We start from the raw sequence: 11,749 nt of genomic DNA on the forward strand, positions 1-11,749 counted from the left end.
TATTGCATTGAAATAGGCTGCAGTAATTCAACTTCAAACTACATAACATACAGTTGAAAGAGTACAGGGGCATATCAACAAGTATACATATGAAGTCCAGTTCACTTCTGAGGTAGAGTATTTTTCAATCTGTGAAAACATGTGTATATTTATCTATTTTCTTTGAGGCACTGGAGGGAGCATGCTAAAGAAAGTGTAACACAAGCCCTTGTCACAAACTGGAGGAGTGAAATATGATTAGGCAGCCCGAAGGGTTCTTGTGAAAGATGCTACAGAGTGGCCTTAAGGGTAGTGTTTCTCCAAGAGTTTAGGCCAGTTGTTCATACAAGGAACTAAACATCCAAATATCACAGCCTTTAACTTCGTGGAATTGCTCATACTACATCAATGTGTAACATTCTTAAAAATGAAATATGTTTATTTTTTGTATTATTAGTTTAGCACTTGATTCAACGTCCTGTTTACACCTTGTTTACTTTTGATCTGTATCAGGGTACCATCTATCCACAGGCTTCTGTCTTCAGACCTGGTTTCAATAAAACTAAATTCTGCCCGTTACCAGATCTCAATATTCAAGTTAGTTAGGTGGGATCAACAGGCGTCATTCATTTTTTTTAGATCTACTTTTTGCAAGGTGACGACGTCTAGATGTGGTCTAGACGTCTAAATCGTGGCCTGGACTCGCTGCGGTCTGCGTACATTAACACTTTGCATTAATGTGGGGTGGTTTTTTTCCAGAGAGGATATCCAGATGTGGGCTGATGTTAATACCAGATTCAAATGGGGCCACGATACCCACTGTAGACTCAAGTGTGGTATCAATTATCCGATTTATTCATTTTCTTATTATTTCCTTCTGTTCACTCGATTTCTGTGTGATTTATACACCTTTGTTTTGCACATTTTAGTGACGGCCACTGTAGCAGCTGTGCAAGAGCTGAATGGAGTTATCTTCACTTTCTATTTGAACAAAATAGGGTCCTTTTGTTTCTCCTTTCCTCCCGGTCTCCATCGGGCTTAACGCAGTGTTTATCTTGAGGATCATCAGAGCAGCACTGAAGGGAATCAGGTCATGAAAGCAAAGTCAGAACATAAGCGAAAGACGAACATTTGCCAAAAAATAAAGGCCGAGAGCAACATTTTCTGTCAAGCTGTTCAGTAGTAAAACGCTTATAATAAAAATAGAAATAGACTGGACCTTGTTGGAAGATCAATTAAATTAATCAATTAGATGAAGAGAAGACAGAGAAACAAATATTGTATGAAAAAAAATACATGTTACAATGTTTTCCAGGTTGTATGCCAACAGTTGTTTTTTGTTCACACAAATAATTTATGACATTATGATCATAAAATATTATTTACTTGAGTAAAGCACTCCTATAGTTTCTCTTCAAACCAAACTCATTGCATGTGTGTTAATCTCTGTACAGTACCTGGGTGGTTTGCTTTTTAACTCCGCTGTCACTACACCATTTAGTTATTTACACTCTGCTGTCTCACTGATATACAGCCAGTCCAAGATTACACCATTCTGGGTTATTGTACTTACCTTACAGGTTTTAATTTCTCTCTAATACCTTGGGCATTTGCGAACATGTGTGACAACACAAATTGCCACATATCTTGAGAATACTGTGCAACCACCTGCGTGTTTGCAACATGACAAACCGATAGATTACTTAGAAGGAACAACATACAAATTCCAAAGAAGATGTCAGACGTAAGAGGAAGTGAGAATGCGGAATGTTTATCACACGCATGCTGGGTGGAATTGTATCACTTTTGCCTCAACTTGCATTATTTCCCTATAAATTAGCCGTTCGTAGAAGCTGCACACTTGATTGAGCTTCATAGAAACTTTATTGAGAGCAGTAACATGTAATGAATATTTTCTGTTTGAGTTATATTATAGTTTATAGTATTATATATTTTGTTCATGTTTCTACAGTAAAATACAAGTTTTAAAGATTTGAGCAAAAACAGCACAAAGAAATGTGTCAGATATGGAATGAAAAGCTTTTAAAATGTACTGTACAGAATGAGTCAATGTCCCGTTTTCAGTTATGAGGGTTTTCAGAGAGAGCAGGCCTAATCATACCAAGGTTTCCCTTATTGCCTAACATCTAAACTTCTGCGCTTGGAAAAAATTAGACAGACTGTGGGTTTTGAATGTTGAAAAAAAAAAAAAAATCATAGATGGTGGAGATCCCCCCATAATCCAGAGAACCGTCCCACGCCTCTTTCTCTCAGACAAGAGGGCGGGGGTCTTTCTGGTTTCAAATGTGAGCGAAAACGCTGCACAGTATAGTATGAATGAGCTGTGCTTTCATATGGCATAAGAACCGGACGCTGGAGGAGAGATGTGGTGAAGGGGACAGGAAAGGGGGAAGAAAGTGACAGGTGTCAGGTTGGAGGGGCTTCCTCGTGGGTGGGAGGTGGTTTGCATGGTTTTAAATATGAAAATACAGAAGGTGCAGATGGTCTGTCGACGTAAACTAGAAGCATTCTGAGGTTTGACTTACCTCAACCAGCAGTTTAATTAGGTCTTAAAAATACATTTGATCGGTCATTTCATAAAAAATGAATGTCTCCATTTACTGGTGTGGATTTTCTAAAATGATCCAAAAGTGGACATTTTGATGTTGCAAAATCCATGTTGGAAACTCACGTCTTTATCATCTCTGCCGCGCACACTCCTTTCATGAGAAGGAGTCTGGGTGTGCCGGAGAGGACTCGCTTTTTGACAGTAAACGGCTGTTAAAATAACTAAAAACATAATTGGGTCATATGAGGTTGGGTAATTAAATATAAAAACTCCCATGTATGTCACCTGCAATTATACACTATCACAAGCTGTGCTGTTAAAAAAAGATCATGAAGTGGTATCCAAAGCTGCCATAAAACAGGAGAGAAGTTATAAGATTGCCCCTGTTGGCATCGCAGGCCGAGGGGGTGACTTGCTTCTTATCGCTGATCATCTGAATGCTCTGTACGTCATTATCTGAATGTGCTAGTGACTTATAAAGAGGAAGCACACATCCTCTCTACAGCTGCATGAGCTACCTGGGGAAACAGGGAAAATCCCCACATGACATGCGCACACATTTGAGGCTTTTTTTCTTTTTTTATAAGGAAGAAGGAAATGGGAATTAAGAATAAAACCATGTAATCCGTAACTGATTTTGTCCCGCAAACTGTTAAAAAGAAACTGCACTTGTTCCTTCTAAAGGTGGCATTACTTTCACATGTATGGTAATATGATGAGGAAAGAGAAATATGTGGTGTCATGAGGGTTAATCTGATGGTTTTTTCCACTTTTTTCACTTTGTCACAGTAATATACAATTACAAGTTTGGCTTTTAAATGTTGATGTCTAAACCAGTCAAAAAAAATGAGGCACTCAGGGCTGACACAGACAAATACATATATGTTATTAAACAAATTTAAATTGAACTGTGTAAATGATACCATTAAAAAAATTCTCTACATTACACTCCAGAAAAAATATTCAAGAGCCTATACTTAACATAAAAGTTGCCATGCTGAGTACTCCAATACAAGACTGTCCTGTATTTAATAAAGATAATAAGTAGGGAAATATTAGGAGTAACATGTATATAGATATCACAAATAATGATTCCTCAAACATTATTGTCCCTGTCAGTGTATTTCAGCAAATATTGTGATATTGGATTACTTCTGATGCTTATGTGTAAAAAGCACTAAGTTGAAGCATGGCAAGGTATAACCTTATTTAACAAGCTTATTAAGTGTTGGTTGATTATACTTAGCGATGTGTTTAGAGTGTTTACACAACACCTCAATGTTTGCATAATGCCGAAGAGCTCAAGTCCGACAGGTTTATACATAAGTTTAAACATAATTTACAACAGGTGCACGTTGAACAAGTGACAAACGTTTACCATTTGACAAGTTCACATTGAAATTGTCTATTTAGAGCTGTTAAATTATATTTATTGGTTCATAAGTGAAGACGTCAGGAACCTGTGTACCCGCATTTGTAGAAGTCCGGAAATGAATCTTAATTTTTGGGTGAATTATCCCATAAAGCCATTACAATGTATTTTAAGAGTAAGTCATTGAATATGAATGCAAAATACCAGTCTTCCGAATGGGTGACCTTCAAATAAAAGAAGTATTAAAAAAGTATAAACATTTAACTTGAAACTATACTTCAGAGGACACAGCAGAGTAGAAGTAGTGGTAGTATCACCATGGAAACAACGCAGGCCTCTCACACCGGATGGTGTTCTGGTCCCTTCAGCTCAACTTCCGGGTGGAAACTGTGTGTATTAATTAGATTCTGCCTGCAATAATTCATCTGGACGAACTTTGTCGGCCCCGCTAACCTGTGTAAAATGTCCCGAGGCTCGAGTGCGGGGTTCGACCGACACATAACCATCTTCTCTCCCGAGGGAAGGCTCTACCAAGTCGGTCAGTGCGCGGACGGGTCCAGACAAAAGCCGGCTCCGAGGCTCACCTGTTTGCTAGCTAGCTAAATGCTCTGTCATGGTTCGCTTAGCTTAGCTTGGCTTCTAGCTGGTAAACAAACAACGCGCCAACGCGAAAGAGGCGTCGGATGTGACCATGACCATTATATTAATGTCCTGCCAGTTTTTCTTTTACATTTAGTTTTCTGGTGATGACAGGAAGCAAGACGGAATCAAAACAGCTAGCTGGCTAGCAGGGTCGTTAGCATGGCTAGCGTTGCAGACAAGCAAGCTTGATTCATTGATCCAAGTCACAATGTACTGTTTATGTAAATGTTGCGTGATGGAAAAGTCACTGATCACTTTTCTATTTAATACATTTTCTCTGTAATTACCTCATATTACCGCCAATCAATCCATCCAGAGTTTAGCTGCTGATATCTTATCAACATCAGCTAGTAGACAGATCCTGAGGTTGCACCACAGGCTATTTACTGGAATGAAGTGAACATTTGCTCATAAACAGCCTTTCACTGAACATGCAGCATCAGGTGATCCATGTTTGCTGCTGAAGGAGACACCTTTGTGTGTCTGTGCATGTTGACCATGCTGTCAACAATCATCTGAGTGCTGTGTGGGTTTAGTATCACTTTTAAACGTCCATTACTGTTGTTTGAACAAATATGTGCATTGTCTCCTGCTTGTTTGCAGAATATGCTTTCAAGGCCATCAACCAAGGTGGACTCACGTCAGTAGCCATCAGGGGGAAGGACTGTGCGATTGTTGTAACACAGAAAAAAGTGCCGGTGAGTTGTCATCATGTAGTTTTCACATGGGTCACGTCACTAACATCCTCCTGCAACCACAACACCAGGTTCTTCTTCATTGTATCGTCCATGGTGACAATGCAGGTCAAATGTATAATACTAACAATGTGTGGAAGTTTATTTTCATGGCAGCTTAATGGTGGTCAGTCAACAGTTTGATTGATTGTATTTCTTAGTCTTGGTATTCGTGAGTTTCACTATATTCATTCTCCTTCCGTCAAACACTCATAGTTTACTGCAAACATGTCTCACATTTTAGATTAGATTATATGTACTGTGTTTTCAGTAACAGCAGAAAATAATAGTAGACGTGCATCATATTTTTAGAGCCCAATTTATATTTGAAATAGACAATGTGTATTATATGTCATATGTTATTTATATTGGATAGTTTGTATCTTTCTAACTTCAGGAAGAAAATGTTTCCTTTCTCTCTGACATTTTTTTGCTTTCTTTTTCAACGATAAAACGATTAGGCCACTATCGCTTGCTGATTAGTTTTCTCTTCTTTAAAACAGGACAAGCTCCTGGATTCCAACACAATGACTCACCTTTTCAGAATAACAGATAATATTGGATGCGTAATGTCTGGGATGACGGGTAAGGGAAAAAAACTGATGTTTCTATGATAAAGGAAACTAATTATGGATCCTAATGTTTCACTATTTTATGTGGAAAAAATCCTCTAATTTAAAGATGCAGTGTGTAGAATTTAGTGATATAAACAGGTTGCAGCTGAATACACCTCACCTCACCAGCCCCTTCCAAACATGAAGGAGAACCTGTGGTAGTCTTCAGTTGTCATAAAAACTCAAAAGCTGTTAAGTTTGTCCAGTTTGGGCTACTGTAAAAAAAAAAAAATATATCAGCCTCCGTAGAGAGGACGTGCTCCAGATGCAAATATAAAGTATTTAAATATATACGTGGCAATTCTAGGGTAAAGAAAACAACCATTAATACAATTTAGATCATTACACACTAGTGAAAACATCGCTAGGATTATTCTATATTCAATTTTTGCCAATAGATCCCTTTCACCTAAATCTTACACACTGGACCTTTAAAGTCATAAAATGCACAAATTTACAAACAACCTGATATACAAAAATCTGGGCACATTTTTTACATGAATACCATTTTCAAAAAAGACAATTAAGAATCTCCATTCTTTTATTGTCTTATTGTAGGTTAGTTTGTGGTGGCTGCTTTGCATTTGCTTCTTCTCTTTACTTTCTCTGATAAAACTGTTGTCTGAGAGTCGCTTGTTTAGAAGACACAGTAACATTTCTATCAATCGGAACAATCCAGATGAAATCCAATTCAAACCCATCTTCGTAGTTCTTTGCTTTCAAGATTGAAAGCACCATATTTACTGTATGACAGTTTAGTGGACGCTCTAAATCAAATCAAACCTCTCTTCTCTCCCCCTCTTCAACGTGCTCTGACATCCAACAGCTGACAGCAGGTCCCAAGTGCAGCGAGCTCGCTATGAGGCGGCCAACTGGCAGTACAAGTACGGTTATGAGATTCCAGTGGACATGCTGTGTAAGAGGATGGCGGACATCTCACAAGTCTACACGCAGAATGCTGAAATGCGACCACTGGGCTGCTGTACGTATGCATGTTTTTTTTATTCACTATTGTTAATTTTTGGTCAACGCTTATTAACCGCCTCTCTCCTCTGAAACGCCTGTTTACCCGCAGGTATGATTGTGATCGGCATAGATGAGGAGTTAGGCCCCCAGGTGTACAAGTGCGACCCAGCAGGCTACTACTGCGGCTTCAAGGCCACCGCCTCTGGAGTCAAGCAGACAGAAGCCACCAGCTTCCTGGAGAAGAAAGTGAAGAAGAAATTGGACTGGACCTTTGAACAGACTATTGAGGTACGTTGATAAAGTAGGAACATGAATGTGAAAGTAACTTTAAAGGGGCTTTCCAGTTGTGTGCTGTCAAATCACGCAGTGAATTCTCTTATCAAGTCAACCATTATGTGATATAATATAAACATAAACCTGCTCTTGTCTGCCTCCTAACGTATCTATTCCTTTTTTTTTTCTTCCTCTTTTCTCTGCTTTTAGACGGCAATTTCATGTATGTCAACTGTTCTTTCCATTGACTTCAAGCCCTCTGAGCTCGAGGTGGGCGTCATCACAACACAAGACCCCAAGTTCAGGTAAAAGTCAGGCAGCACATGATCTTTTAACACATATCCATTTGGTAGGGGTGAGTCTAAAAATAGCAGCTCCAAAAGTCATTTCACTTCTACCTTTTTTTTTTTAAAACCGATTTTCCAAAGGGGTTGTAAGAATATAATCACTATTAGTCAGTCATCTTTCACAACACATCCTGTTTTATTTATGTGTAATGTTTTATATTATCTGGTTTTTACTCTTCTCTAATCTTTTATTATTTATGCTGTAATGTTGTGTTGTCTTCAAATTGCTTTTTTTTTTTTTATTGTTTGCCTTCAATTCTTCATTTCTAACATGACAGAAAACATTGAACATTTCTATGATCCCCACAGTGTGAGTTTCTTATGTGTAGCAGCTTCAAAGTTTAACCAAAACAATCAATTAATTCTAACACCTCTAGTAAAAGTACAAATTGATTTTCGACTTGAAATGTATGATTTAAAATGTTTCATTCATTTGTGTATCTTTTCCCTCCAGGATTTTGACAGAGACTGAAGTGGACGTCCACCTGATGGCCCTGGCCGAGCGCGACTGAGCGGCCTCCAGTTAGATTAAAGCTAGAGCATGATGGGATCTGCAGTTCCCAGATGGAGGATGGTGTTATCTTTGTTTGCTGTACATTTACCCCACTGTTTCATTCAACAATAAAAAAAAATATGTTTTTGGAGTAAAATGACGGTTGTACTTGATTTATTTGTTACTGTTTATTTGTATTTTGCATTGTTAGTTTTTTCCTTGCATACACACACAGACCAGACTTTGTGTGTACTACTAACTAAAACCTTTGTTTCACCAGCTGTGTTTTCATCGGTGGGCTGAATTTAGCTGCAGAAGGAAATAGAACACGAAGCGGGTGCAGAGCTTTACCTCTGAGCTTCCTGTTGTGGCACAGTAAAAAAATCACATGACTTACACTAAAGTTGTGTGTAGAGGTTATTCTACTACACAAACTGCTGTAGATGACATCTGACCTAATTTTCTCTTAATTTATGTCTTCACGATCTTTATCGTGTCAGACATATGAACTCTGCTCAGAGGATGTACTTCACAATCATTTTAACAGTGGCTTCTAGTGTGTGTCTGTAATGGGGGGGGTTCCAGCTCATAATTCAGACGACTTTGTCATCACCATATGATCAGAAATGATGTTAACACATCACTGAGTCATTATTTGTTGCTTCCTATTAATCTCGTATCAGCACTTGTTCCCATAACGTCCAAGAAACAAATCCAGCTAAAAAAGGAAAGTTCTCTAAGGTTCAAATGAAGTCATCGTTTTTGATTTTCGGGACTTTTTACTCATATTAATGTTTACATCCCTTGTGTAATTTCCAATTCCCTCAAAAAGTTGGTCCTCAGAACCCCCCCCCCCCACACACAGTGAAAAGTTGACAGCCCTGAGGATGATTACAGCTATTAAACCTTGTCACTTGGTTAAATATTACTTCAAGTGGAGCCAGTTCCTTCAGGTAATTCCACCTAACTCTATCAAAGTGTCACCTTGACACAGGGCTAACCCTAACTCTCCGTGGCACACTCTTCCGTCTTTTTAAATAACATTTCCTCCCTTCAAAAATTCCCTTGGCCTCTCCACCCGGTGCCGGTTCCCAGCTGCTATTCAGCGGTAGTTCCAGGGCGGGGCGGAATATTTAAGTGCATTATGCTTCTCTTGTTCTACCCAGGGACTTTCAGCGCGGTGACTCAGAGACCTGGTGACCTCGCCCCAACAAGGAAATCCCAGACGGTTCCAAGTGGTCTGTCTGTGTTTCACAAGTTTGGGTGACTCTCTTCCTCGTCACTTTGGGTAAGTGAGAAGTGTTTCTTACTTTAAACTTTGGAAAGCCCGACTGGTCACATGGAAGGAAATAATACTCATTCTGTCCAAGTTCTTTATATTCATAGACTTCTTTTTTATTCTGAGCATTTTTGTTAATAGTGCTTCAATTCACACGACATATAGAATGTACAGGTACAAAAATAATATCTCTGCATTTACAATATATTACACGTCTGGTATGTACACATCAATATATATTTTTACAGTATAGAGAAAGACTACATGGAGTTCATGGTCTTTCTGGGGTGTTCAGTCCTGTGACCCGGACTGGCCTGGCCCAGACTGGACGCCATCTTCATTCATTTGTGTGATTCCGGGGCCGGCACCAGTGGATGTGGACCTGGACGGGGGGGGGACAGACACTGACTCGTCCCTCATCGTTGGGCCGCAGGCAACCCAGTAGCAGCTTCACTGTCGTTGATACCATCAGCGGAGAGATGATTCTGTTTACTTTCCGAACTTTATGTCATCGTACAACTGTAGGAAAGAAAAAGAGAATGTTAGGGACCTGTATTTTGAAGGCATGATAATGTGTCACATTTGCTTATGAGATGCCTCATGGTACTGCTGTTCCAAATAAGATACTGACCTCGTCTTCCGACAGGTCCAGCTCCTCCATGTCGCTCTCGTCCGATTCACTTTCGGGGAGCTCCCTCAGTTCCTGCGCCGTCTTCTCAAACAGCTGGCACCGTATCACTTCGTTGGTGCGGCCGTAGGTGAGGTGGTACGCCGTGAAGCCGCCGTAGTTCATGCAGTTGACGTCGGCACCAAGGTCGAGGAGGCAGCGGACCAGCGCGGGGTTCTGGAGATCCACAGCCAGGTGGAGGGCCGTTCGTCCACTGCATTGTTCCTAACGAAAAACAATGAGGTAAAAGTAACGTTAGCTTCCTGCTTTTCAATTCCGATTTCTGCAAACAAAATTACGCAGTTTTGTTTTTTATTCAGGAGGAAGTGACGCCTACCTGTGTGTTGATGTCTGCACCCAGCCGAACAAGATTTTCCACCAATGAAATGTAGCCGTTAATGGACGCCAGGTGGAGACAGTTGTGACCTGGGGAGGAGATAAATTGAAAAAGTTCAGTCAACAACCAAAGTCAATAAGCAGCAAGACCAGCTCTGCATGTATTTAAAACTTCAATTTTTTTCAATATGTACCATTGTAATTGGGGAAGGACACCATGGAGGTGAGGTAGCGCTGGCAGTTTTGGGTGATGAGGCCGAAGCAGGCGAGGGAGCCTCTCTTGCAGGCGATGTGGAGCGCCGTGTTGCCGCAATTATCGGCCAACCGGGGGTCACAGCCGGCCTTCAGGAGCTTCTCCACCAACAGGGGCTGCTCTGTGATCACTGCTAGATGGAGGGCAGTCTGAGGGGGAGGGCAATCAAATGGACATTTCATTATTATACTGTCTTTTTTTTTTTAAACCACTTTCTGTTTGAGCTGAAGAAGACAATTATTTTAGTTTAATCTTGATTCTTTGATTATTACCTGTCTCTGGTGGTTGTGGATGTTGAGGAAGGGGTGGTTGTGCGACAGCTTGATCATCTGGAGGGCATGTTCAGTGGCCTCGTGAATGATGGCCAAGTGGAGAGGCCTTTGGGGAAGGGGAGAGAGAGGGGGGGGAGGTTAGTTAAAATAGTGCTTTTCCCCCAATAAAAGAAGAAACACAGGCACTGAGGAAGTGGTTCCAGCCAAATAGGAAAGAACAAAGGCTGAGTAGCAGTGGAGCGTTTCGCAAGAATGGAGTTTTGTCGGGTTATTTCCACCAGTTGTGGCTTGACACATCTGATGCTTTATCAGTTACTGGCAGAGGGCCAGGGACTTTCCTGAACGCGCAGCGCGGAGTTAAGCACCGCCCCAGCTGCGCTCTGAGCCAAAGTACACACACTGCTGAGTACACACTGTGCTGCTCACACACACACACGCACGCGAACACCCGAACCATTAAAAATAACTCTGGTTTTCGTGCAACTTTCATGCGTAATGTTGCAACTTATCAAACCATTTCAATGCTGGTGCAGTGCCCAACGTCCACTGGTTTTTACGCACAATCGTCACATCTTGCATACGCACAGTTGCAGTATTAGTGATCCACTAAAGTCTCCACTTACGTGTCACCATCCTCCGTCACCGCACTCCTCCACGGCTCGCTTTCCTGCGAGTGATCCCGCGGGTCCACGCGCATTTCCTCAAAGTCGCTCACCAGCTCGTCCTCCTTCAGGGAGTCCAGGCCGCTGTCGAAGCGGTCCTCTTGGCAGGGCAGAACCTTTCCCTGCTTAGGTCCCATGTTGTCGAAGTTGTAATCCATTTGACCGTGGTTGGACACTCGGTGCACGTCCATGTCTGAGTGAGAGCAGTAGCAGGCTGTGCGTGTGTGCGTGTCTGTGTGTTCGTTTCTATCCAAAGGTCAGGGCAGAATGGTGCTTCTGGAGGAGGCGCAC

At 41.0% G+C, this 11,749-nt stretch overlaps 2 protein-coding genes across 2 annotated transcripts; one reads left to right on the plus strand and one right to left on the minus strand.

Annotated features, from left to right (window-relative positions):
* Positions 1-4,274: 4,274 nt before the first annotated feature.
* LOC128460059 (proteasome subunit alpha type-6) lies at positions 4,275-8,146 on the plus strand. Its single transcript, XM_053445078.1, has 7 exons — positions 4,275-4,458; positions 5,166-5,260; positions 5,800-5,881; positions 6,737-6,892; positions 6,986-7,164; positions 7,360-7,454; positions 7,951-8,146. The coding sequence occupies exons 1-7, from the start codon at positions 4,383-4,385 to the stop codon at positions 8,006-8,008; spliced, it is 741 nt and encodes a 246-aa protein (XP_053301053.1). The 5' UTR covers positions 4,275-4,382; the 3' UTR covers positions 8,009-8,146.
* A 1,213-nt stretch (positions 8,147-9,359) lies between these two features.
* LOC128460010 (NF-kappa-B inhibitor alpha) lies at positions 9,360-11,749 on the minus strand. Its single transcript, XM_053444998.1, has 6 exons — positions 11,420-11,749; positions 10,797-10,902; positions 10,466-10,673; positions 10,273-10,361; positions 9,900-10,160; positions 9,360-9,787 (listed from the first exon to the last, which is right to left on the minus strand). The coding sequence occupies exons 1-6, from the start codon at positions 11,647-11,649 to the stop codon at positions 9,758-9,760; spliced, it is 924 nt and encodes a 307-aa protein (XP_053300973.1). The 5' UTR covers positions 11,650-11,749; the 3' UTR covers positions 9,360-9,757.

This window comes from Pleuronectes platessa, chromosome 17, assembly GCF_947347685.1.
Source record: "Pleuronectes platessa chromosome 17, fPlePla1.1, whole genome shotgun sequence".
Lineage (NCBI taxonomy): Eukaryota > Metazoa > Chordata > Actinopteri > Pleuronectiformes > Pleuronectidae > Pleuronectes > Pleuronectes platessa.